We start from the raw sequence: 27,794 nt of genomic DNA on the forward strand, positions 1-27,794 counted from the left end.
ACTTTAAAAGGAGCGTTAACTAAAAGGAAAGAACAAGCTCGTGAAATCACTGTTAAAACGGCTAGGAATTTCCACTTCAGAACTAAAAAATTCGCTAAAATGGATGATCTTAGAGTCCAAGCAAAGAAGAGAAAGGTAATCCAATTAAACTACATATCGAGTTTTATTTTTAACTTTGTACTTCGCATAATTTACATTGCAACTTTTCGAAATTCTGTAGCATAGTCGCACATCGGGCGTTCAAACTTTAATTTTTGGAAGCCCTGGTCAGTTTTAACTCGCCACTGGCGACCGTGCCACCGCCAATTTTCAGCCCTGAATCTTGTTATAAATCTCCTCCCTAACCTCCTTGATTTGTATTCAAGGCAACCCATACTGAATCGAAGGTAATCTCCCGGCAACTATGCTCGTTATGATAAGTGAAATTAACGGGAAATACTCTACTGCATGACCCATCCAAATCAAAAGCTGTTTTTGTTACAAAAATGTTTTGCTTTTACGTGGGATGCCTGTAAAGACCACATTAAAATTTCGCTAGAGTGTCGTAGTAATCAAGTAAGGAAATTCACCACTTGCCTGTCACCAAGTTGGTATCTGTCACGTCTGAGATTTGGCTTGCCTGACATCTTTATTTTTGCGCGAAATTTGTCGGAAAATCTCACATGAAATCCCCAACGCAAGTATCACTTCCCTTCTTCGAATTACTGTGTTCCCAGAGTTGTTTCTTTGAGGAAAGTTCTAAAGTGATCTCCGTTTGCTCTTAGATCTAGCAACCTAAGCCTCCTATGAAAAATATTCGACTTCGACTGGTCGACTTCAGGGATCAGTGACATTTGAAACTAATCTTCCCATTTCACACAAATAGAAGCATCCAAAGTAAACGCCCCCATAAAATATCAAATAAAAGTACATTCAATTTTGATCAGATTCAATCTATAACTATTTGCTTCTAATAATTATGGTTGATTCTTATATCATTATTTTTATTGTTATTATTATTATCATTGTTATTATTATCATTATTGTTATTAAAATCGTAATTATTGTTATCATTGTTATGATTTATATTATAATTATTGTTATCATTACTGTTATGATCATGATTGCTATTACCATTGTTAACTACGGCTATGAAAAGATGGTATCTTTTATCATGGTTTAATGGTTTTTTGAAAGATTCAGAAAATAAAACCAATACTTGTTGGTTAGTAAGTTTTGGTCCTAACGAACAAAAACTTTCCATGAGTCCCCAGAGGAAACTCCAACTTGGTAATCATCGCATTCCCACCTATGGCCATCTAAATATAACACATAGTGATATGCACCCCCAACAAAAGCAGAGTGATCAAAGAGCCTTGCTGTATTACCCAAGCCCAAGTGACTCCATTTGCCTACAAAAAAAATATTGTCATATCCCCATCTACTACACTGTCCTGCTAAATAAGAATTATCATCAGTCATTTTCACATACGAGCCACAGGAGAGAGGCAATACATTCGTTTGATAACTGAAAAACTGGACAGCTGCTTCACCAGCGCTGTTCTTTGCCGTCATGACGTGGAACGTTCTCTTCTTTCTGCAGTAGAACCTCAACTGAGTGAATGACAAGTGCTGTCTTAGTTGCTTCATGGCACTGTTTGAGAGGAACATCTGAGATTTACAGATTCCACGGTACGATGACTCCACCGAGAACCGAAAGGGTTTGTTTGAACTGCCGACCACAACCTCAGACACAAGAAGCCATCCTCCTAAAGTCGGATAAAACTCCAAGTTACAAATTAAATCAATAGAATAGAAATTATATAATAATTGAATAAATAAATAAACAAACAAATATGTTGGAAGTAAATGAGTAAGTAAAATAGATATTAACCAAGTAGATCAACGATTGAAAATTGGGGTTTTCCTTCTTGTTGGGAACTCGATCAGATTATTGGTAAAAAAAAAAGGGGGGGGAGGGGTGCGGGTGAATTATATCGGATAAATTGTAGAACTAGGGATTTGTTACTATAATTTTCTAACGTCACCCTTGTTGGGAATGGTCTCGAATTAACCTATATTAATTTCTCCTTTACGGGGCCAACCCATAATAGTAGAATAGGAGAAACTGAGAAAAGATGAATAATAGCATAAGCTAGTTCGATTGTTTTGTCTCCGCCCTGAGAGAAATTAGTTATCACAAACTAGTTTCTGGAGCTACAGCATACCTCCGTCTGTTGTCATATCGCAAAAAACCTTTAAAGGATTTCCGTTTTTCTCAGGGTCGATCCAGTATTTTCCATCTTTCCTAGAAAGTCCTAAGTCACGCATTTCCTTGCAGGAATGAGCAGGATCACTGGAGTACAAGCCAAGGGTTGGTGCTAAACAAACGAGCAAGCAAAAAAAAATAGATCTAGGCTTATTAGAAATAAACATATTGAATGATATCATATCCTGAGAAGCGCCAGTTACCATGACATGTATCTCTTTTGTACAACTCACTTGTCGAGCACTATTATTCAAACGATTACAAACTGTCTTCCTCGCTTTATATATTCTTCTAATTGTGCCAAGATGGGGTCTCACATAACTCATAGGTCCGAGGGCTAGCCTTTTTGGCGAGTTAACTTGAATGGTAATAATTGTAAACATCATTGCACCAAAGCTAGAACTTGGAAAGCGAATACAGATAGTTTTGGGAAGAGCTGATCGGTTAATGGCTTTTTTTATGCTTTCTCATTTATATATGTATCGTACTTACAGCATTCAAAGCCATCTCCATGGTAAGAACTATCACAAAGACATGTGTATGAGCCCACGGTGTTAATGCAACTTGCTTTACTGTCACATGCGTCCTGGTTTGTGTTGCACTCATCCAAGTCTGAAGATTGAAATATATCTATTGACCTTTACAATACAATAATAAAAAAACAAACAAACAAACAAAATGAAGACATCAAACCAAAAAAATTTTTAAAAAAGAAATATTATCTGTATCCTGAATCTATGAAGTAGGGTAAGAAAAGTAACTTTTACCTAGATTCTGGCTAGGGTAGGAATTTGGGGCAAAATAAAAAGGCCATGGAAGCCAAACAAAAGCGAGGGTAGGCGAAAAAATACGAGGAAAGGTGAAGAAATGCAATGAAGGCAAAGAAACCAGGGAAGAGGTCGCCCACGTAGATTGACAAAAAGCGAGAAAAGACATCGAAAGGCGTGGAAAGATTGATTGGTCAAAAAGAACCAGTGAAAGGCTAGCAAGGGCGGAAAGTGAATGTATGAAATGAATGTTTAATGTTCGAGAGTTACCTTGAAAGTGACGCAGGAACTTTTTTTTGTAGCACATGCGTTTCATCTCTCTCTCTTAACTTCCCTCTATCCTTCCCAAATAAATCTTGATTAACGACGTAAACACCTTACCTTTCTTACAAGTGTAATGATGACAGTCACTGCACTTTACGTCGTTCCATTCGTAGCGATATTTAATGCCAAGTGCGTGCACACAATCTTCTTCTTTAAAATTATTTGGCTGATTCTTAGCCCAGGCTGTAAAATTCCCTCTTCCTCGATCCGCCCATGTAAAATTACCCTCTGATGTTCTGTCATTGAGGCCAAGCCATGATTTTTCTCCATTATGGCGATGCTGTATGAAAACGTTTTCTTCGCTGCTTTTAATATCAGCGATAGCTGAGTTTTCGTTTCGACAGTTCCTTAGGGCTGTGGTCCAGTTTGCGCAGGTTTTACTTGTAAAATAGCAGTGACCATCGAAGTAGTTCCATCCAGGGTCGCATATATCTATGTAAGAAGCAAAAGTTGTACTGTAGATAGAGAGAAGGCTTCCACAATGCAGTAAACTCAGAGCATGATGAAGTTGCAGTAGAAAAATACTTTAAAAAATACATCATCCTCTTCTTGCTTATCAAGAAGAGGACAATGTACTTATCACAGACTCTGCTACACTCAGGCAAATATACAGCTCTTATTGGTCTCGTAGCACAGTCTCTTGGAGATCAAGAATAAAGATAATAGAAGGAAATAATCTTTGGAACACACGATTTAGCGATGTCTAGCACAACAATCCGTCACAGCATGACTCAGAAACCCTTGATCCCAGCCTAATACAGTTTTGTATGAAAGACATCATTCTTTAATTCTAATGATCATAAATTATTTTTTATACCAACAATACAAAATTCAGTTCAGTGAACAATTTCGATAAAAACTGGTCGAGAACGAAATGCAGCTCCTCAACATCATGCCAATAATTTCAACTTTGTCGATATACATCCGCAGAACTAGAATACGTGTTGCGACTAACAGAACTGATTTTTCCAATTCTAATAGCAAACTTGAGATAGGGTCCATGCACCATTTCAAGTACTTCGTTGTTTAAGAATTAATTACTATCTAACTGACCTGTCAGAACTGCATAACTTAATGATACAGGTTCATATCTGGTTTCATACAATTCTTTGAGGCAGGCTCTGAATCCCGTAGAATTCATGTTCTGGAAATAAACATTTCATTCATTGTAAATCAACAAATGAAGAACATTTGTGGATAGACACGTTTCATTAACCTCTCCAGAAGTAAATAAGAATTGGATATTTTGAAAATGGAGAAAAAAGATGAAGATAACCTCAATCCATGTTGTAATTCCATTGTGAACTGGGGCTGAATTTCCATTGTCTGTGTGGTGATTGGCAGTCACTAGGACTGATGGTGTGCTGTTGTAGCTTTTGGTTAACAGGACAAACTGTTTTTGAAATAAGAACGGACGTAACTTCATGAACAGCATTACCTACAACTGGTGAAGTTTTGCTCCCACGATATTTTGACAGGCCTTCCAGCGGGAACTCGCACGCGCAGGCTCAGATGTATCCAAAATGGCGGGCCGTAGTGGGAAGCGTTCACGGAACCTAATCGACTATGCCCAATTAAATAGATTTTCTTCAGCCGATATTGAATATAGATATTTTTTTTTGTTGTCATGTTAAGAACGAAGTGTCTTTACAAATACATTTTTACTTCCCAACAAATTATATAAAAGTTTTAATTATTTTACCACTTCTTCCCTACCCCTCTTGGGTCTATTTTTGCACCGATTGCAAACGTGGTTGCTCTTTCCAAAATGGTGGACAGATATCCTTCTTTTTCTTTTGCTCGGATTTGCGCGAGATTTTCGCCGACTTTAAAGCTTAACGTTTGGCTCCCTTGCTCGTACTTAAAAGAGGAAAAGTAAGCAGTCTTAGGAGAAAATTTCTCTGCTCCAAAATATGTGAAACTGATCCAAAAACAGGCTATTACGAGAGGACAACCTTCGAAGGAGAATGCAAAGATCACTTTTTGGACTCGTTTGTTACTCAAGCAGAGATCGAAGGATTTCTAGTGGCATTTGATGGCAATTTACAAAGAACATATGGGAGATTACTGTAGTAATCAAGAATTGTATTTCCCGTATGAAACCTCGAAAGATGTCTTACATTTTGGTAATGGTAAGTGTATTGAGGTTCGATTATCATTGCTAGAACTCCACTTTTACCAGAAAGTTATCATGAACGCCGCTACCCAGCTTAACAGTCATGATCTCACACAAGCCTTATTAGGCGGTAACCATTTTTAAAGGGCCCGAATAGCTTGAATAAGAGCTTGACGAAGAGTTTCCGTCATCTATATACTGTAACATTGGAAGCTGCTTACCTGACAGTAGGCATTGTTATTTTCATCTAATGGAGGATTTGTGTTTGGAAATTTGATGAAACCATGTTCGGCGAAGAACGGCTTATGAAGTTCAGTAGATGCCATCCAGTTCTGCAACGGAATGTTATAATCATGTAATACTGAAGTAAACTGTTATGAAACATGGATGTGAATGTTGAGAAAGAACATTCAATGCAAGATGAGTAAAGGAGCGTAGAATACGGGAAAAGGTAAAGTGTTTCATCTGATGGGATAAGAAAGCAACCATGAGTATTTCCGTCTATTCAAGTAGATATCACTGTTATTATGTTAAATGATCTATTGAAATAATTGTCAATTTGTGCTAACTGTTTTCTTTTGATACCGAAAGACCAACGACCAACTACTTTCTCGAAAACGAGAAAACTTACCACGGTGATATCCTCGTGCTTTCCATCAAAGTTCTGCATTTCACGGAGACAAACTTTAAAAGAGTCCTTAGTCGCGTCCTCAGTCCAGATCAGAGCTGCATCGTATTCTACACCTGTCCTCAGATGTTCAGCTGTCACAAGAACTACTGGTGCCGACTTAAACTTGTCCTAAGGTTACCGAGGAAAAATGTATATGTTACAACAACAAAAAAAAGGAATTGTTCACCAGCAGTAAAGTGTGATCATTTTTTTTTTTACGAAAAAGTTTTTGACTGCTGTTAACTAGCCTTCTTCAGACAATGAATTGGAACAACTGCAAATTTTTTACTCAATTGTGCAACACATTACACAGTTGCGGCAAGAACATTTGGGAAGCGTTTTTTTTTTAACAGGCAGAAAACGTTACTTTTTTCTTTTCTGTGTTGAAATTGTGATGTTTGCATATAAAAGAAAAACGCAAGAAAAACGGAACGAGGAAAAAAACTGAATAACTGAAAAAAGAAATAGAAAATTAAACATGACCATTTTTGTGCCACATTATGTTTATCATAATTAGATACAAAATAAAATGAATAAGTGGACACAGCAGCGAACGTTTTCCAAACTAACTTTTGAAAAAGTCACTTTTGCGCACTTGGTTCCAGACCACCACTCTTGCATCTTGATAATTCCCGTCATTCCGTTTGGCGGTGCACCTTGGTATGCCACCCAAGTAATTGTTGCAAATGGGTTAGAGTTTCTTGATTTTCTTCCAGACTGCATGGCACAAACTGTAAAGTTTTCTGTGTTTGAATCTTCAATCCATGACGTTACAGCGTCATGAACGGTTTCTGAGTCATTCAAATTCATGTGGGTGACGGTAATTTGTACATGAACCTGCTTTTCAGGATAGAAGCGGTATAGCGGGAAAATGACCGTTTCACAGCTGGAATCTGACCATTTTGGCACGCGAAGTTCTATCTTGTCCCGCAGTAATGGGAAGCCTGTATGGTATACATCAAGATAAATATTTGATTAGGAAATGGATTTTTATAATTTATGAAAGTAATCCACATTCATGTCTGCAAGCTCCATTATTTAGGTAGAAACTGAACAGAATCGCTTTAAACAGCGAAGAAAATTCAAATAATTGATGAATCGATTGAAAGATAGGTGGATACATAAATGTGTAGATGGATGGATTAGTTAATATATGAATGCCTGGATGGATTGATGGATTGATGGATTGATGGATGCTTGAATGAATTGATGGATATATGGATGCCGAGGTGGATGGATGGATGGATGGATGGATCGGTGGATGGATCGATGGATGGATCGGTGGACTAAGGAACGGACGGAATGGGGAATAAAAGGAATTTCTCCTGGTTAATTGAGACCTTTCACTTACCTTCGCAGCTTCCTGGATGATAAACAGAATTTTTTTCCAGTCCTCTGCAGTAGTTCAACTCATACCAGCATTGGTTGTCGTAAGTCGTTCCATTTGTGGTGCACACAGGATCTTGATACGAGGGACAGTCTTCGTAACAAACACAGCGAGATTCATAGGCACTAAATGTTTTGCAAATTCCAAATGAAGGACAATGCACGCCAAGACATGGATTAAGATCTGTTAAAATATAATGATAAAAAGGCCGCTTACCAAACTCGAACAACATTATTGCGTAAAACACTACTGTAAAAATTTAGCAATCAAATGGAAAAAGGAAACAGCGAAAAAGAGAGAGAGAGAGAGAGAGAGAGAGAGAGAGAGAGAGAGAGAGAGAGAGAGAGAGAGAGAGAGAGAGAGAGAGAGAGAGAGAGAACAATGTTTTATATGGGAATTAGGAAAAACAATGTTTTATATGGAATTAGGAAAAGAAGAGCATCATAGACTTCCTTAATGGAACAAGGCTAAAGTAGTTATGAATATTGATTTTAAATTGATCAGGCCAAAACCTGAATGAAAGATTGATGAAGTGTTGATTTCAAGGAAACTTTTAAAATAGAGTTGAATGCAGTCCGCAACACTTACCTCCAATCACAACATAATAGACAGACAAAGGGTCGTGTTTACTTCCTGTTCCACTTAAATCTTTCACACAAATCGTCATGGATGTAAGTCGAATTTCCTACGAGTTGCGAAAACATTACAGTGTGTTAATTATCAATACAATCGAACCCCTAGAATGAGCTCCTGGTTCCTCCGGGATCCACCCTGGTCTAGGCTGTGGAAAAACCCCTTTTTCCCGTCCGTTTATGTCAGGCCTTCAAGGTAACTCTTTAGTTCATCTAAGAGAGTGTATTTTAGTGCGAAAGGGAATACAAAACAGTTATAAAACTTTTCTTTGCGTTTGCACCAAGATAACTCAAAAGAAAGACACAAATAAACTAATCAAAGGCTCCAATAATACCTCCACCCAAGCCGTTATTATGTTGTTTTCCGGTAGAATGAGGCTTTTCTGCTGACGGTCATAGAAGTGATGAACAGAAACCAGCACAACAGGTGAAGTGTAGAAAGTAGTGTTGAACGACACTTCCTGGGAGAGAAGAGAGGGAAAGGATTAGCGATATCTTCTGTAGGATACTTAGTGAATTGAAACAGTCATCTCTTTCAGTTTTATTTAGGATAACTTTCATTTTCTGGAAAAAAAAAGGCATGAGAGACTATGCCTAAAAGAGTCCCTAATAATTTCCTCGCGTTGACTCACATCTTATTCCAGTCCGATCCTCTATTTTTGTTTGATAGCAATGACAATTTTCCTTGATTTTCCTTATGAAAGAATTAGCGAATAAATTGATAAACAGATAGATAAATTTATTCACAGATAGATAGATACTCAAATAGAAAGACAGATAGAAGGATAGATAGAGTAATTTAGAATTATTGACTGAGTAGATAATATAAATAGGCCAATGAAAAGAGTTTCAAATTTGAAATTTCGAGCGTTTGGAGGGCAAAAGCTGGAAATATCAGCTTTGAAACTCTCTATTATGACCAATTTACGTTATCAACTCAGTTGATAATACCAAATTACCTTGTTATTCTCTCCCACCGACGAGCACCACGGTTTCTCTAGAAACTTACCCCTTTATTAAATAAATAGATATAAAGAATAATACATAGGCGCGCGTAGATATAGAATTTCTCATCAAGCGTTCATCTCGATAGCTAACGAGTGAGTGCAGCGAACGAGTTTGAAGTCGAGTTAGACGTCGTGTTCAGCTCGATATCTCACTCGTTCGCTGCGCTTCTCGTGAGCTATCGAGTTAAACACTCGAAGAGAAATTTCATATTCACGCGCACTCATGTATTATTCTCTATATGTAGATAGATAGACAAATAGACAAATAGAAAAAACACAGCTTTAAGCTTATTAAGAGACAATGACTGTTCAAAATAGTAAAGGGTGTAAAGAGGGTCGCACATCCTCAGATACCTACTTGACAGAAACCATAATTGTCCTCAACTTTTGGGGTATTCCTGTTTTTAAACCTAGCTTCTCCTGTCAAAGTGAAATTTAGGTCTGTACCATTTCCAGTGAAGGCAAACCAGTCCTAACAAAAGAGTAAAAAAACAAAATGCTTCCAAAAAGAAAAGAAAAAATATCCGGAAATCAGTTAGTTGTATAAGCTCTACCACGGTATGAATTAACTTCAATATCATAACCATTTTTTGGGACAATTTTAGTATAGACTCTTTTCATCTGAAGGTGATAGTGCGGAATTGTTATGGCAGGTACGCGAGACTGTCATCAATGACTGATGTCTTTGAAATTTTATTAAGAAGGGAGATAAGAACAACATCTCTAGAGTGCCGGTAATATTTCCGAATCATTTTCAAATCTCTTCTTTTTTTGGAATAATCGTCTTACAAGTACCGAAAAAATCTGAATAAAAATGTAATACCAACTACTCCGAACGTATGGTAAAAAAAGGCTAATTCGGGCCTCTTACTTCCGAAGTCGATGGTGTTTACTGAATAATTGTAAAGTAGCGCACAATGGAACCTATCGGGAAATGGAAGCCTATCACTGTGGATGGTCTTCTACAGAAAGCGTCAGTCAGCTCGCTTACCACAATTGTATCTTGGTGTTGTCCGTCAAACGGCAGAAACTCCCGGATGCACACTTCGAAACTTCCATGTTTAATGTTCTCCAACCAAACATACATGGCGTCATCGGGTTTTGTATCACGATTGTACTTAGCGGAGACAAATACGAAAGGAATACCGCCAAAACCCTGCAAGTATTTCAATGTCCTCTAAGCAGCCGTTCGCGGTACTAATATTTTATATTTGTATGGCCGTATACTTATGCGTATAGCGTAAGATTAGGGATGAAACTTACTTATCTTTTGCCATTACCACCTTCGTATCCATGATACACTCTAACCAATAAGAGTTGATAGAACGTTGTTCAAAAATAATTTAAAGGATTTTTCGGCGAATCATACCCGTTGGGAGTATTCTTTCCGTGAGAGGTCTTATATTATTATCTTAAAAGCAACCTTTCCATCTCAATTTCGTGTTTGAAAACTATATTTATACCGAGAGGAAGTAAGTGTTTTTGGCCATTTTTGGTGTAGCTGATAGCGAACCCTTTTAGCATTGCCCAGAATGTAACAACATATCTGGGACCTTGACTGACTTAGAATGAGTAGTTATGTGGCATAACTAATTCCTGGAACACGCGCTCTTCATCATCATTGTACAACAAGCTACGAAAAAGGGTGTTGACTAACTTGTGAAAAGTCCACTTTGTTACACTTTGTTTCTGTTGTCCAGATTCCGCTGAACTCAAGACTTCCGTGTATCATCCCCATGTGATCTTGGAAAGCCACCCAGTTGATAACACCACTTTCATTCCTTGCTGAGCCTGTCTCACGGACACACACGTCAAATCCACGTGTGGTTATAGATCGAACCCACATAGTTGATGGAGAGTGAACACGGGAAAACTCTTCGCCATAGCTCAGTGACACGTGAACTTGCACCTTGAGTTAAAAAGTGAAACTAAAAAATCATAATTTTGCTTGGGAAGTTTATTACGCTGTTTTTCCGCTGTTCGTGGCTTTAAAAGGTTAAATTAAATTCTTGGAAGTAAAGCGTTGGCGGCAAGGACATATGAGCTCTACGTTTTTATTCTGTTGTTATGTTGTTTTCAAATACGCGCAAATCTCGAAACAGAAAGTATGACAAGAATGCAATTCAAACCTGTGAAAAGATTTATACTTTCCTTCATTCATACCTTCTCGGATCCACTAAACGTCTTAGGAAATGCGACGCTGGAGCAACGAGGCAAACGGCAGTGAAAGGAAGGAGTGCAGCCACTGTTACAGCTCCATTGTTGAAATGTTTGCGAAATGTTAAGCTTACCAGTCTGAAGAGAAGTTCCTTCAAGCACAAAGGAAACAGTGTCATTTATGATGGTGTTTTTCTGCTATGATCTATTTATTCCTTAAAGTCTGAAATGAATGGTACTCTAGGTCATTGCCTAGGATTTTTAGGAAATCGTTCTAAGGCAAGAAATAAACGAGAGAAGAAAAAAATTCCTGACAGGGTGCATTTTTATTTAGTCTGATATGGGCTCTCAGTCGGTGAAGGCAAGTGAAAATCTGTTCCAGACCTAATTTCTAAGGAAAATAAGCGTCCTTAGTCCTTTCTGGACTACTTCATCGCAAGTAATACATTTAGTTTCGTCATAACATGACCAGATCATGTCATGTCATTTTTGACGTAACGGTCTGATCGAGTAACGCTAAGTTGGCGATCTATGAACTCTAATGAGATAGAGAGAATAATGCGCTAAATAAGATTTTAATAAAAGTACTCTTTTTTATGACACTTGTGTGGTTGAAAGGCCTTGTCTTCCATTAAATACTTTAAGCCTTTCTGTATGGTTCTAAACAAAAGCTTTTTAATACTAAGGGTAAGCCACTTAACACCGGAATTTGCATTAAGCATCCCACGTGTCCTTATCATTAGACAGTACCTCATTTGCAAACTGCGCGCGCCTCAAGACATTGTAAACAGATCGTCCAAAAATTAATTTTAAACACATTACAATTCCACCAAGTTTTGGCAGATTAGCGAGATAATAATTAGGTGTCGACCAACTTTTTTTTCCCCTCGCATCTGTTGTAATTTATAAGCTTAAACTTTATTAGATAACGATAACAAACTTTAAAGATAACAAAGCCTATTTGATACGATTTAAAGACCACGCCGCTTCTTTAAAGTAAGATAACCTCTTTAAGTAGGAACGTTAAGAAGTTTATATTTTTGTAAAGAGCAAATAAATATTTGATAATGGACGTTTCGATGACATGCATGAGAACATTCTCAGCCTTTAAATACCCACATGTGAGGATAATTTTATTTTTGCATAACCTTGGGAGTTAATCCTGAATAGAGTTCATAAGGTTTTAAGCCAACAGAATTACCGAATTGCCGCATGAAAATGATGAATGTGATATGTTAATACAGTTAAATGGGAAAATAGTCAAAGAAAACATGCGAGACACGCGCAGTCGTGATCCCTTTGACTTCTTGCAAGTAAAACAGGGCATAACAGAGATAACGCACAGTTTACTTATGAAGAATTCTCTATGGGAGCAATAGTTCGATTTCTGATCACTAACAAACAACTGAAGTCGAAATTTGTATTAAACAATGCAAGCGTTTTCTATCTTTGTTTGTTTTTTAGAGTTAATGATGTTAATTTAATGAAACGTTATATCGAAGACGCTGACATAATCAACTCCTCATATTTTAGACAGTTTCGCCTCTAACTGCATGGACTTGAAGAATACCTCCATAAAATGAACGTAGCTCGGAAAAAAAACACTTTCCTTTTAATTGCTTACGTTTTATACATAGAATGAGCAAACATTTTCAAATTGTTTTCAAATTAGAACACAGTGTGAAATAGTGGCAACTGATGCAACCGTTGATGAATAATATTATTTTATTTTGCAAAACTATTATTTTAGTTTGCAAAACTTCCAATAATTTTGAACTTTGATAAAAACAAAAAGGGATTTCTAAAGTAATGATAAAAAGAAAAGTAGCATCGAGAAATGGGAGAGATTCCAGGGCATATATTGTTACAGCTCGTAGTGCGCACCCGCCTCTCACCCGCTTGATATTCGCTTCAGAATTTACTATAAGAAAAATGACGGTTGTCCATGTTAATAACCAATTGTCTTACCTTTCACCGCGAACAAAGTATTTGCAAGGATGACAAACGGTAAAAAAATCTGATGAAGATTCATTATATATCAAGGACGTCTTGTCGGCACACGAGGTACGCCTATTACTAATTATGTTGGACCCATCGTTTCCTTTTATATGAACACTTTATCTGGCTTATCTACACAAATTAAAACATATGTTTGTTACAAAAATTGGTAATGAATCATGTTTACGCTACATTCCAAGGTCAGGTTAAATCACTTCGAATTGAAAGGGATGCACGAAATCAATTCCATAAATTTTATCACGAATCAAGACAACTGCTTATCATCTCTTAAAAGACGTGGCTCGTTAGATCATATGAAGGAGTGATCCGCAAATCCAAATCATCTGCGTATTGTTTCAACTAAGTTATTCTATTTGAAAGTTTAGTTACTGCATTTCACTTGCGATTAGCTTACGATATCTCATCACTAGTTATTCGAGTTTTGAAGAGTTTTGAAGTGGAATACAAAAACAAAAGATACTTCATGAAATATTCTCTGAAGAAAATATTGGAAGAAGAATAAAATTTTTATGGATAATTTTCTATTTGTTTTTTTTTCCTGAAAAAATGTAGTGCAGGACATAAACAAAAATTAATCTCACAAAACTTTTTATCAAATGATAAAGGTGATGAATGTGTAGGTGGTCTCCATCTGTCGGGTTAGATAATGTTTTCGCCAATTTTTTTTACTTTGTTTGAAAACATTTTTAATTCAGTGGAAATGATAAATGATGATGTACTTGAACACTTCCCTCCTGTTTCCCATGACCACCCTATAATATATGCAATAACGGCGTAAAGTCTTGCAAGAAAGTCATGTAAGAAAGATTTTGTTAATATGTTTTCGAGTTTTTCATCAGAGATTTGTTTGAGGGATTCCCTCTAAAAGCTTTGGAAGGTCGTCGACACTGTAAACAATTCGCGTTTGACCTTCTTGGTCTCCTATGATGAACATTGGAGAGTCTTGGCCGTCGGTTTCATAACTACTGTACTCTTCGTCATCGTCGACTTCGGTTATTGCGAGTTCTGTATTATCAAAGTCTGAAATTGCAATCTGCGGAACTTCCTTCCCATGGTCCATATCAGAGTCAGTATCCGCCTCCTCTATGTGCAAAGTTGGAATCGTAAATTGCTTTGATGAAACGAAATCAGAGAGGTTTGGATGGTCTTCGGGAAACATCGTTTTATCAGGCTCCTCATGTGCATTCACAGCCTCCTGCCAAGTGTCATTTTGTGATTTTACGTTTTGGTCGATGTTGATGTAAACGTTATTCGCAGCTGATGTTGAATCGTGTCCATCTGACGCTTTCTGGTGAAAGTAATTTTGCTTGCGACTTATTGGTTTGAATGGAGCAAATTTCTTTATCTGTGGTATCAAGGGCATTGCACTTTTTCCAAGCCTCCGTAGTTTCTGTTTTCCATGAGACGATACGTTCTCGATCGCGGTACCGGACTTTGTCATATTTCTTTCCGTCTCTTGAGTTTCACTTCCTTCGTCGACGACATTATCACTTGATTTTAGTGGAATTTCTTCCGATGGAGGATCGATCAAGTGCAATAGTTGTTCAGAAAGTCTTCTTAGACTAGGATCTCTCTTTTCTTTGGGACGGTCGTCAATCTTTGGTGGAAAGGAACACAGGGAAGCCCTTTTCCTTGGTGCCTCTGATTCCGCCTGCCTGAGTTTCATCAAAGACATGTCCGTAAGCATCTGTAACTGGTCTCTCTCACGTTCTGCTTGCTGACGTTTTTGAGTCATGGTTGAGATCATCTCTTCTAGTCGCTCTATTTCAAATTGTGCCTCTTCTAACCTGAATTGAAATTCTTCTTTCTCTTTTTTTGCTTGATCCAACGCTTCTCGAGTGTCTTTCATTTCGTTCCTTGTAGTTTCATGATGGATAGCTAACTCATCCCTCTGTTTTACAACTCCATTTAGTTGTGTCTTCAGGCTTTGTATTGTTCGATCACTTGTAGAAATGTACCGCTGATACTTCTCTTCTAGTTGGTTGATGGAATCTTTCCTTTTTGGAGAAATCAACTCCGGTGCATCGAAATCTTTGCCAACGGATTTCAAGGCTGCGACTAACTCATCCCTCTCGAGAAGGGTATCGTCAAACATAGATCTCAGCTCGTGCATATTTTTCTCACTTTCGTACTTGTAAAGTGTGTACTTCTCTTCAGTAAGGCGCTTCACCTCTTCCGCGATGTAGCATGCTTGTTCGGCTTCGACTGCTCGATCGTTTGCTTCGTTTAATCGTAACAGAAAGGTCTTCGTCATTAGTTCCACTTCTTTCAAACACTTTGTTTCCGCCTCTTGGACTTGAGCAAGGATGGAGTCTTTGGCAGCTTCAGCTCTTTTCTGCAAAGCTTTTGCTTTTAACGCTTCCAACTCGGCACTTCGAAGTCGTTGTTTCAGTTTTTCCTGATCATAAGATGCTGTTATGTCAGTATCGTCCCAATCCATTGCAGCGTTGCCATCCTCAAATGATTCCACCATAGTATCTTTGTTTTTCTTGACGATAGATTTTGAATTTTCATCAGCAAAATTCAGCACGTTCAGTGGGTCTGTCGGTGAAGGAAAAATTATAGAGGCATCAGACACCTCCTAGGTCTACATCGATTGCCTATGTATGGGAGATTCATTAACACTATTCCACCAGAGCCCACAAGTGCATGTGAGTGACATGTAGTAAAAGTCAAGGGCAGTGTGGCTGCTAACCTAACATAAAAGTAGTGATGTACCGACCACCTCCTTACCAATACGTAATAGGAAATTTAAATTGTCTCACCTTCCAAAGAATGGGAAGAACAACTTGGGGTCGAAGATCCAACCTTCTCTGAAAGTGAGTCACGAAGATCTTGAAAGGTTGGGCGAGCCGTAGGTTCCTAAAGTAGCATTAGAAGAGGTACTTTTATCAAGCGTAAAATATGTGGCTCTGGCTCTAATTCTGTTAATGAGACGTTTCATTTGCATAGTTTGGATCCAAAAGTTAACAAGAGGTTCAAGAGTTCCCTGGTCAGTCATGGAAATCACTAAATCGTTTTGCGCAATAGGGTTTTCAATGCGCTTCGATCGTTACTGGACAATATAGCACGATTTTGGATAAGGTATAGTATCGTTGAGCTACAGGGAAGCACATAATTGATTTGGCTTATCCATTGTTCCAGTTACTATTTGATGTTCAACATACCGCTTGCAAGCACATAGTAATCTTATCAATGAAACTGGAAACGTTGTCCAATGTGTCGTCCTTCCGTTTGAACTGTAACACCTTATCATCAGACAAAAATAACACCGAGGTTAACCAATTAAGCATTGAGATTGATCAGCATCTTATTTCTCCCGAAAGTATCAGCCCCGAATCAAACATTAAGGTCATGAGAGTAAAGGAAATGATCACGAGGCCAGGCAGCTACTGATTATGGGACAAATTGTCCTTGTAAATACCATAGGAAATGTATAGAGAAATAGTATATCGAATAGCAAACAGATCGGTTACTGGGTATAAAGGGTTAATCAGCGGACAAGAACCAGTTTTTCTCGTATTTATGATGAAGCACTGTTTCTCAGCCTATGCTTGCCTTCAATAGATTTTGCGATATAATCGTGTCATAAACAATGCACGTAAGCCACATGAAGAATTTACGTAGCCTGGAAGCAACTGTAAGCAACATTTTCTGTCGACATCGATTATTAAAATTTTAGAATTTCGTCAAATTTAAAGAAGAGAGGGATTCTTTCACCGAGGTAATTTTCAAAAATTCTCTAATTCCATTTGCGGAGACTTTTCATTTTATGACAGTACAAGTCTGAAGTCTGAGGTCTGAAGCCTGAATTATTGCAAAAAATATCATCTAGTCTGTTCTTAAACAACGCAGTGTGAAAATACTTGCGACGCACCTGCTCTAAATCTGTTATTGGTTGCTGGATCGCTGTAGTGACAGCAAAGATGAATAAACCTGCAAAATATCATGTTCAGTCACTAGAGAACAAACAAAATCTGTGAAAATAAAGGCAATTTATACATAAGCCTGCATTTTGGTGACTTATAGTGCAATATGAGTTAACTAACCGTAAGCCCAGACGTCTGACGGAAACGATCCTGTAGACTCCATAAGTTCAGGGGCTGGAATGGGGATCTTGTTCTTGTAAACATCGTCCGAGAGTGCTCTCTTGCACCAGGGAGATCTATATTTGCCCAAATTTATTTAATTTAATTTTTTTTTTCAAATTTTTTTTCATCTGTCTGAAAAATATTTCCTTATCATCTCTTCTATAAGATTTTTCAGGGTTTTCAAATCTTACTAACAACTAACAAGAGTACAAAATGGGGTCACTTAATCGACCCTAACAGGATCTGCATTTGAGTGACTTTTTGAGTGTTTGTTTTCTAGTTGTTTGTTTTTTATTTCTATTCGTTTGTTGTTTTCTCTATTGTTTGTTCGATTGGTTATTTCTCTCTGTTTTTTCCTATTCATGTCTCACTCTGCCTTTGCAAATAGTGACTCACCTTGCACAATGAAAGCCGGATATCTTTATTGTTCCTTTATCGCCTACAAGACAGTTCTTGGGAACCTGACAACGAGGACGAAATCAGAAAACAAACAAGAAAAATAAAGCACATCAATTACAATACCAAAGAGGATAAGCTGAAAAACCAAATAGAAATGCTAAGTTTGTCTGGATGTGACATATTAAAAAAACGACGGTTGACGTAGGAATCAACAAGGTCTCATGCTAAATTCCTTCATTGGTTTTCAAAGGAATGAAGCAAAGATTGAGAAAGATAACTGTAAGAAATTCAAATAGGTCTTTCTTTATGCTTTGTTATTTGGCTAACTCTTCTTTCTTTCCCTCATTGCCTGGTTGTTTGTTTGTTTGTTTTCGACCAAATGTTATTGTGGAAACTATATCGGGAAAACGAATCCCATTGATCTGCACCTGATAAATTACTGTTAGGTGTATGATTCAGTTATATTCCCAAAATAATTTTCATAAGTCTTAGAAGAAAATAATTTAGTTCTTTGTTCATCAAAAAAGGTTATTTTTCAGAATCAGGAGGATAGAGCAGCTTGTTAATACAAGATTTACTCTTCATAAATGTGTTGGTACCGCACAACAGAATTAGTGATTTTTAAACCAGCAACGGACACCTTCATACAACTAATGTACCATTTTTATCAAACTAATGCAGATTGTGTTGTTTCAGTGTTAGTTAAAGCAACTTGGAAAATTAGTGGTACTATCTACCACAGTTTTAGTACTAACCAACTCGCCGTGTACTGTACGGCATTCGTGCAGATAGACCATTCCGTTGATCACTTGATTCATGATATGCCCCAATTCCGTGGGATAGGAAATTAACAGAGAAGAGTTTCTCGTCAGATAGTCTGAAAGGTCTCCTGAAAATAAAATAAAAAAATGTTTAAATACGAAGGCAACTTAGCCTCAGTTGCATGTTACATATTATGTCACCGAATAGATAATTAAATTTGAAGCTGTCATTTGAGACCCTTTGGAAGTTTTTAAGAGTGGCGTCGTGAAATTGAAGGAAAATGGTCTTTGACAATTATGTTTTGATCATAAGTACGTTTTTTATAAAGTAGCTCAAGGCATGGCTATTATGGAAGAGGATGTGTTTGTCAATTCATGTGTGGGTTAGCTTAAATTAGAGCTTTGACTGCATTACGAACTCAAAATGCAATCATATAGAGTTATCATATCCTGCATATTACCATTAGACAGATATTCGTGAACCATAAAACTGCGCGGTCCTTTAATTCCCACTCCTTGTAACTTTACTACATTGTCATGGTTAAAGATCCTGCGAAAACAACAGAGGAGGAACAGTAAAAAGTCTGAGCGATTGGTTGTCTTCAAACTTTCCCTGTTCATCATAGTCACTAGTCAAGCAATCAGACATTCACTCCGCTAATCTAGATGTCTTTAGCCAGCCTTTTACTCAGTCCAAAGCCTTTTAAGTGTGTTTAGCAGACTTTTCAGATAATAAATACTCAAGGGGTGAGTTTCCACCCAAGAAACCTTTCTCAACCGTCAGTGTGTTTAGAAGAGCATGATCTTTTTTTTACTCACGTCATTAGTCTGGCCTGGTTACTAAACTTCTCCTTTAATATATCAGAACTTCCTTCCGGTAAAACGTGGATCAAGGCATCCTTGCTGTGAAATTTTCCATAGCTGACATTCTACAGAAAAGCAATGCATTTTGGACCATTCTATTACTTTCCGATGGGCACCTCATTCAACTTGCTGACGGGGTTTTCAGCCGGTTCCCTCACAATAGTAATGATAATAATAACTTTCTTTACGTGTCAACGTGATTAAGCATTGCTGATAATTGAGGACGCCTAAAACGAGTTACAACTGTCCGGACTTTGTATAAATAAAATGCCCGCCGCATCTCTCCTCCACCTTCCTTCACCAACGTGTCTTTGGCGTATCTCCTTTGTGACAGAAATACTTTAATTTACGCATAAAGTTTTAATTCAGTGAAAATCGTTCGGCGACGCTCGGGCTTACTGAGCTTACCCATGGAAGATCTGCGTTGAATTCTCCCCCAGTTTCAATCTCGCCCCAGTCAACCCTCCATATTTCTATAAAGAAAAAACATGTCAATGGTAAGTGAAAGATGCTTCAGGACGGAAGAAGATCAAACACAAATTATAAGTTAGACTTACTAAAAATTAACAAAAAGACGAATAACAACTTATATAGCTGAGATATATAAGTGATAAAAGATGTCTTTGCTACACCTCTTGACTGACTGTTTCTGACTTAAAGATAGTGACTTCCATCTTTGTTTGCTCCGAATTGTTTAAGAGCTGCTAAGCTACAATCAGGTCCCGTTTTTCTCCACATAAATATGGATGGGAAAGTCTAAGCATTCCGTATCTCTACATGTTTTCTATAAATACGATGTTTCGTTGTCCTCATTATATGGTTTGGAGTCCCACTACTAGTTATCTGATCTATAACTGACGTTTCTGGTAAGTAAAATGCTAGCTGCGCCTTATTACAATTTACCGTCAGCGTTTTTAATGGTGGGATATTTCTCCAGGGTTATTCCAAGAGCTGCAATCAAACAAAATGCATCACAATAGATTTCATCGTGTTGAGATTTCGAGATAAAACAAAACATTTGAACTACTAGATATTGAAAGATATAATCTTTAAAGATATGCTTTATAAGCACAAGTGTCTTTTCTCCTTCTCATTGGAAAATTGACAGAGTTGAAAAACTGAGTTGTTTAGGGTGACTCACTCGATTCTCTTTTCTGAGCTTTTATAGGATTTTTCTTTTCATTCGGCAAAAAAAGCCATAATGCGTTAGACACATAAATATTTCATGGGTATTTGGGAGAGCATCTGGCAAAATGCGTAAATTTATCAGTTAGTATTGCGTTTGCTGAGTTCTCTAAGGAAAAGAACTTAAAGCGATATCTTAAAGTTTTAGAAATTAATGCGTCCATTCATGTATTACTTGGATGTTGCTTGCATTGATCCAGCAGCTGCTGTATGCTGTCAAACTGCAGGAAATTCGCATAGCACACTGCGTCAGATTCGTCTTTGACACGATATTTCTGAGTTGCTTCATCGAGAAGGACCTCTATGTGTTTCACTGTTCTGTCCATTCTGTAAAAAAGTAGACGAGAAGACAAAAAAAAAGCAGAAAAAATGAATAAACGCGTATTTTGTCAGGTAAACAGCTTTCCTATCATCCACTGACTCTATTGTTTCAATTTTACTGGTTCTAATCAAACATATGATATACGTAAAAAAACGTCACTAACCTGAACGACAAAATAGTTTTCGTCCCCAGTCCACTGCTTCTTAAGATGAAACATCCGGGAACCTACATTGCCAACAGGGATTGTTCAAGAGGAGGAATGATTAGAGTTCTATTTACCAGTTTTTAATCTTTTGTATTTAAACAGAAGATAATGCACTTTATGATACTCGAGCATTCTCTGCTTCGCAATTAATGTTATATCTCAATTTATGGTCCTGATAACATACCAATAAACAAGATTAACTATTGTTTCTTTTTTGTCGGCCATCACCCGAAATTGCTGAGTACGTTTTTGGTTATTAACCACAGATTTTTTCACTCTCGTGTAGTTTGATTTCTTATTCTGGGTCGTCTTTTTGAGATATCCAGTAGCATGTCTTAATGAAATTTTCGATCTGATAAGTTGAAGTATTTCGACGTTTCAGTTATTACCGTACCTGATCTCTCAAAATGGCCGTAGCTATAGACGTCGGAATTTCGCCAAAAAACCACCTGCATCGATGCACAAATAAGTGTTAACAAATATGATATCTTTATAACATAATTTGACCTGTGGGTAAATATCGCCATTTACTTACGGTTCTTCGTCGAGATCCTTTAATTTCACAAGATTTATTGGAATGTAACCATATCCACTCGTCCTTTGAAGTGTAAAAGCACTCAGTAAGTGTTACCATAGGACGCGTGTTTATTAAGTTAGAAACACGTTATACTACCGTAATATGACGATGCTCCAGTTTTGAGAAGTATTTCTAATTTGTCTTTATTTTATTTAGGGGAAGGGGAAAAGGAATGGGAACTGGAAGTGATTTGAATTTTTTCCGTTGGACGAGTTTAATGAAAATAGACATGAACAGGATTTTGTAACGTAAGACAACTCTGATGCTGTGTAGAACGATAAAGTTCAAATGTACTCTTAGAAACGTAATATCTAAATGCAAATAGCTCCCACTTACGATGTAGTTGAAAAAGCTTTCCATTCCACACTACCAGAAGCACCAGACACCGTCAGATGATCACCCTATGATAACATCGATCCACACGATTGGATAAATAAATCTAAATGAAATCTGTAACGACTTAGTACTAGAAAACAATGCAAAAATGTGGATTAGCCCATGCCGTTCAAAGCAAACTTCTTGCGACACCCAACTAAACTTTTTTGAAAACTATCAAGATTATCCGTGAATCTCACCATGCAAATCAAAATTTGTATCACAAAATTTCTCATTAATATTGAAAAATTCTGAGCCTTTAGCTTGTTCGCATTGTCTCTTTAAAGAGCACAATCACGAATGTCTTAAGTGATTGCCGTGGGGTCTCATTTCACGTTGAAAGTAGTCCCAGCCTCCCATACAATTTTTCGTAAATTTTCGGAACGTTTTCGGCATTTTTCAGGGACACTCCGTAACATCTTCCATTAAGTTTTTTGAAAAATCTGATAAACCTGGTAGTTTAAAGAAAACCATACGCGAAAGAATATGAAAATTGCTTTTCCTTTAATTATACGCATAATTAATGCGATCAAGAAAACTCAGCCCTCAAGTTTAACATCAAGAATAAGGAAAATTGTCAGTTAATAACTGATATTATGACTTACGGCATTAAAAGGAAGGCTCCCTGGCATGTCTGAGAAATGAGTCTCCAATGCAACTACTCCGAAGCCGTGGAAGTTGATTGCCGGTGATAACTACGAAACAAAAAATTTTAAGTATAATAATTGTAATGATGATAAAAATAATGATAATAGATGCAATAGTAATAATAACAATATTTTTAATAAAAAATTAATGATTATCAAAATTGATATTATTGATTTTTACTATTAGTATCATTATTATCATTATTGAATTCACAATGTATTTAATTTCGTCTGTTTGACGAGCGCTTAGGCGCGAAACTAAGAGTAACAGAGAATCGATGCGTCCTCTTTGATTCTTTGACTTATAATAACCAATTTATATACTTTTGTACTACCTTGTGCTTCTTTGCAGCTGGAATTCCTAGGAAATAAAGTAGAAGAGCATTGGCAAAAGAAGGCAACATTTCGGGTCAAGATGTTTTCATTATCAAGTGTATTTCAATTGATTATGGAATGAATGCCTAGACTGTGACATGGTATTGAAGAGAGAATATCTTTGGTTTTACGCGTACGTTTTCAGATAAAGGCGGCTTGGATAAGTCCTTCGACTATGCACTACTGGACTTCTCGTAAATGGATTACAAGGCAATGACCTAATGCTTACAACAAAACTGATTGTACAATGAAACAAAAGCTGGCCCATATTTAGTGGGAGAGGCTAACATAATGTTCCTGCCTTAGCTTACGTTTTTACTTACCATATATGGTACTTGGCTTGCATCCAGCAGAACCTCGAAACGAGGTAGCTCTACAACACGACCATCCCTTTCCGGTAAAGCGACCCGAATGGTACTGGGTCAGGCACACTGGATTGTCCAGACAAGCTGAAAATTCACCCATTTGGGCACCACAGTACAGCGAAATTTAATGTATGCACCACTATATCATCCACCTGCGTGCCCTAAACAGGTTTCCGCTCATGCTTTTCCTCTTAAGTGTGTAAAAGAGAGTTCCCCGATAAATGTTCGAAGGATTACTATGTACCACAACAGGAAAAACTCGTGGTTTTGTGAATGCCCGACAAATTAAATACAAACGTTTTTTCAAAAGGTATCACGTCAAGAATAAAAAGTTTACGCACCTGATCGTAAAGAACTCAGCCATGACTCCAACTCGTCCACATCATAAGCGGAGAGGTAAAGGGTTCGAGTATTAGAATTATCCTTCTTAGTGCGACAGTGATATGTTACCTGCAATCAAGAATATCGTATTTATTCCATTGATAAGCAGCGCCCAACCTAGAACAAGCACCCTCCCTATTGTTAGGAATAGTTAGCAAGCGCCCTGCCTCGGAAAAATCGATACATGGTATACGTACGGATGTTTTCCCCTTATGTAGGTGTATGAGGAGGTCAAGTATGGCAAATAATTATAAAAGAAATAGTAAAATCTGATTCACAGTTGTCATTCTTTTTCTCTAAGTAGCCAACTTAATTCACTGAAACGCTAGTGACATTTTGGGTTGTGTATGCCATCCCCGTTTTAATTGGCGATAGTACTTCAGCGTAATTACAAATACTTATACGAATCGTTAAACAAGTTACACCAACCTGAAAACAAAGCGCTTGACTGAATGCATCATCGTCTACTTCTTCGACTGATTGGATGTGGAGTAGTTCGAGAAAAAAATCAGGTTTTTCTCCTTTTGTCTGAGCAGCGAAAAAAACGTGTTGATCAAAAAAAAAATAAAAAATAAAAGAATTATGATATTTTATGGGAAATAATATTTTACTTTATCGCTGCCTTCGAAATTCTTTTTATTCAGATCCGCATCTACTTCAAGAGAGAAATTTTCTTGAGAAGAATTTACTGGATACACATGTCTGTTGCTTTTTTTTTTCTTTAAGGCCTGAGTTCAATATCATTGGACATTTACCAAAATTTTGTCTTTGTCTTTCTATAATTGTGTGCGTATGTTCGTGTTTTAAAAGATAGCATTAAATGGGTTTTGATATCCGTCAAGGCTCTTGAGTCCGGAAATTGAAAACAAAGGTTACAAAGTACCAACATGGCGGCCGAGGCTGACCCAAGACAAAAATTTCCAGCGGACCAGCATTTTACCTTTTCGTGGCCCAATCCAAAGATCAACAAAATTATTTTGCCCTTTCCATATGGCAGCTGTGGTCACTCACAAAAGTTCTTTAAATCTCCTTTTTTCACGAATTTTTTTTCCCTGTAATAGTCACAATTTCTCTCATTAAAATCTAATTTGTGGTCTTTTTGGTCGGAGGCAATCTTTGATTGCAATGATGTTGCCTCACTGAGCTTTGTGATAAAAAACCTACTCAGCTAATTAGATGAAGAGCAAAAACAAATCCTGACTTATTTGGATCTGTCGCTTTTCCACGCAGCTCTTTCTGAAATTCTCCTTCCTTCAAATTGGCCTTCGTAAGTGGTTTTAACTATAAGATGTCATTGAAAGTGCGCTCCGAAGAAGCGATTATTTACTGCCTCTTAGTTAGGCTGCGAAAAGACAATCTCTTCCGTGGCTCTCGCGACAACTTTTCTGTAGCAAGCTTGTAATCCGCTTATAAAGCTTGTTGTTGACTTTCACTTTATTACGCATGAAATATCTGTTATGCCACCCACTCTTTATGTTATTGGATAATTACAATAACAATGACTGAAAAATTGAATAAACATTTCGCTTATGTGTGTATGCTTATACTGAATACAGACAACTTAATTAAACAGTGAAGGTATCCAAAATGAACACTATTTCTGGTCTGCGAAGTTGCCCAAAATCATTGTCTCTGGTAATCGTTTTATTTTATATACGTTTAGCATTGTTGGATGGGCTCTTCGGATATTTTCATTGAAAATTGACTATAAGGTCAGAAAACTGAGACGCGCTTGTAACTGACAGGTTTAGCGCATAGTTTCCGAAAGAAACCGTCTCTTTGACAGTTCAGCAGACGACATTTAGTCATATTTGAAGTTATCATGTATATTAAAGAAACAGTTTAGATCCTCAAAATGCGTGGAAATGTGAAGAAACCAAGAAACAGTGATCGCTTTAACTTTATTGAAACAGGGATTCCTATTCTGAAAATTACTGGAAACTGTCGATTGTATTCGATTTAGATCGAAGTAGCATTTCTTTCAGTCAGGCTATGAACTCTCATTTAGTAACAATTGGCACTTTAGTTACCGAATCCATACACATTGATCTAACTTATTAACTCCATGATACCCTTGGTAACTTCCATGAAGAGATACGAGCAATTAAGCATACTAAACCAATGCTAAACAAGGCACAAATTGGAGAGTTTATTGGGATTTTCGAATTACCCTTTTACTTTTCCTGCTCAGGGCCAGAAAAATGCTTCAATAAAAACCCAAACGGTTTATTGCTAGATACGAACGTTCATAAGCCTCCTAATCGTTGGTCTTTGTAATACTAGCAGATAAAAGCTTTAGCATTCTCTACAGATCATGCCACTAAGGTACTTACCCACTATGCCGAACTGCGGTAATACTCTAGCAAGTTATCGCTCAATACTCCAAAAACTCCTTCAAAGAGTGACTTGGCAAGAAAGCTCTTTCTTTTTGTCTTTCGCACCAGAATATTGCCACAGAACCTTGCTCGTTCTTTGCTGGATTCCATAAGGATGAGAAGGATTTGTCTCCCTTGGAAATTACTTGAGCAAACTTATTTCGTACCACTTTGCATATTGGGAAAACGGAGTCTTATTTACCTAGTGAGTTCGCGTAGCCATGCAAATAGTTTCAACTCTAAAATTCAACGAAAGCACAGGTAAACCACAAAACCGGAAATGGCATAACGGAACCAAGGCTGTGCATATAATAGCAGAATTCAGTTAGAAATCCTTCTTTCTACTGACGCACAAAGTGTTGTTTTCAGTCTTGCTGTTCGGTGTTTGGCTCTAGCTCCGCACCCCACGTTGGGTCGTTTATTGCCAATATTTTAATACATACGGGTTCTCATGATCCCAGTAAATTGACAGATGCCGTGCACTTCAGTTTGTTTTTGGTAGAGCAATTTCATACTGAAAGCAAAAAATCTGTCGGAAGTCGTCAGTGATTGTGTACACTAGACATATTTCTGTAGTCACGAAAATTGACATGTTAATGAAGTAGACATTCTTCATTGAAAAACATTCGCGTCCAAACTTATTTATAATCCTTCAAGAAATGAATCCCCTAACGGCTATATACTAAGCACTCTTGATATAGGATTGCTGGGTGACTATGATTTATCATGATACAGACGGTTGATGACGTCGGTTGATGACGCCGGGGTAAAGAAAAATGATGTATTTTAGTTCTTCGTCCACACCTCTACCTTTCTTTCTTAGAAAGATTTGCGAAAATATTTCGGATTGCGCATGTAAGAGCCACATAGGAAGCTAAGCAGACGTTGCCCACGAACAAGAACTAAGAAGAAAGCTAGAAGTGATTTAACCCTTTAAGACCCAGATATTTTTTACACCATATTTTTTCCCCCGAACGACGACAACATTTTGAGTCACAGATCATCAGGATTTTAATTAAATGCTATAAAACCATATATGTATGTATTCCTTATAAAATTATCTTTCCAAAAAGCTGTGTTTTTATGTAATTAATAACAATTTGAGCCTTTCAGGGTAAGCACAGTACTTGCTCACTGTTTGCGATGAACCCTAAAAGATGAAAACACTGTCATATTTCATCATGGAAAAGATCCCTGCCTGGTTTAGTTTTATGTTAACCAGATTCTGCAATTTCTAAGGAACAGAATGCAAAAAACCCCTTGTGAATATCATAAAAAGAACAGAAATTATGCATTTTTTTGTAATTTCGATCCGGCTCCAAAATGTCAAGCCTTTCAACATCAAACCTGATCTGAAATCTAATAACAGACAAAGGAGTTTAGAAAAAACCCTTCCATTTGCTCAAAAGGTATATCAAAAGCACAAAACAGTTCAGTGTTCTGAATACAATAAAATAAAAATTCTGAATACAATAAAATTCCCTGAAATTCACAAGCCAGTTGCAATCAGTTCTTGCTAAAAGTTGCAGAGACTAAACTCTCGAT

General features: G+C 37.3%; 2 protein-coding genes across 3 annotated transcripts; both read right to left on the reverse strand.

Moving 5' to 3' along the window:
• Nucleotides 1-898: 898 nt before the first annotated feature.
• LOC113683291 (uncharacterized) lies at nt 899-13,340 on the reverse strand. 2 transcript variants are annotated; one of them, XM_089191728.1, is made up of 17 exons: nt 13,277-13,340; nt 11,315-11,460; nt 10,809-11,060; nt 10,143-10,307; nt 9,510-9,623; nt 8,480-8,605; nt 8,101-8,197; nt 7,477-7,695; nt 6,696-7,069; nt 6,087-6,254; nt 5,677-5,787; nt 4,616-4,732; nt 4,393-4,483; nt 3,397-3,771; nt 2,741-2,860; nt 2,208-2,360; nt 899-1,748 (listed from the first exon to the last, which is right to left on the reverse strand). In XM_089191728.1, the coding sequence occupies exons 1-17, from the start codon at nt 13,338-13,340 to the stop codon at nt 1,222-1,224; spliced, it is 3,219 nt and encodes a 1,072-aa protein (XP_089047854.1). In that variant the 3' UTR covers nt 899-1,221. The 2 variants fall into 2 exon arrangements, with proteins under 2 accessions (XP_089047854.1, XP_089047853.1); XM_089191727.1 differs by lacking the exon at nt 13,277-13,340 and having other exon boundaries at nt 11,315-11,486.
• On the reverse strand, nt 12,899-26,716 carry LOC113683285 (uncharacterized). The gene is made up of 22 exons (XM_027200510.2): nt 26,208-26,716; nt 24,304-24,402; nt 23,835-23,943; nt 23,452-23,577; nt 23,089-23,114; nt 22,712-22,801; nt 22,068-22,132; nt 21,690-21,752; nt 21,549-21,603; nt 21,113-21,174; nt 20,803-20,954; nt 20,346-20,393; nt 19,851-19,915; nt 19,398-19,507; nt 19,040-19,128; nt 18,573-18,706; nt 17,815-17,879; nt 17,377-17,492; nt 17,205-17,263; nt 16,495-16,575; nt 16,093-16,189; nt 12,899-15,868 (listed from the first exon to the last, which is right to left on the reverse strand). The coding sequence occupies exons 6-22, from the start codon at nt 22,736-22,738 to the stop codon at nt 14,163-14,165; spliced, it is 2,994 nt and encodes a 997-aa protein (XP_027056311.2). The 5' UTR covers nt 22,739-22,801; nt 23,089-23,114; nt 23,452-23,577; nt 23,835-23,943; nt 24,304-24,402; nt 26,208-26,716; the 3' UTR covers nt 12,899-14,162.
• Nucleotides 26,717-27,794: the final 1,078 nt, after the last annotated feature.

This window comes from Pocillopora damicornis, chromosome 13 (genome assembly GCF_964200805.1).
Source record: "Pocillopora damicornis chromosome 13, jaPocDami1.2, whole genome shotgun sequence".
NCBI lineage: Eukaryota > Metazoa > Cnidaria > Anthozoa > Scleractinia > Pocilloporidae > Pocillopora > Pocillopora damicornis.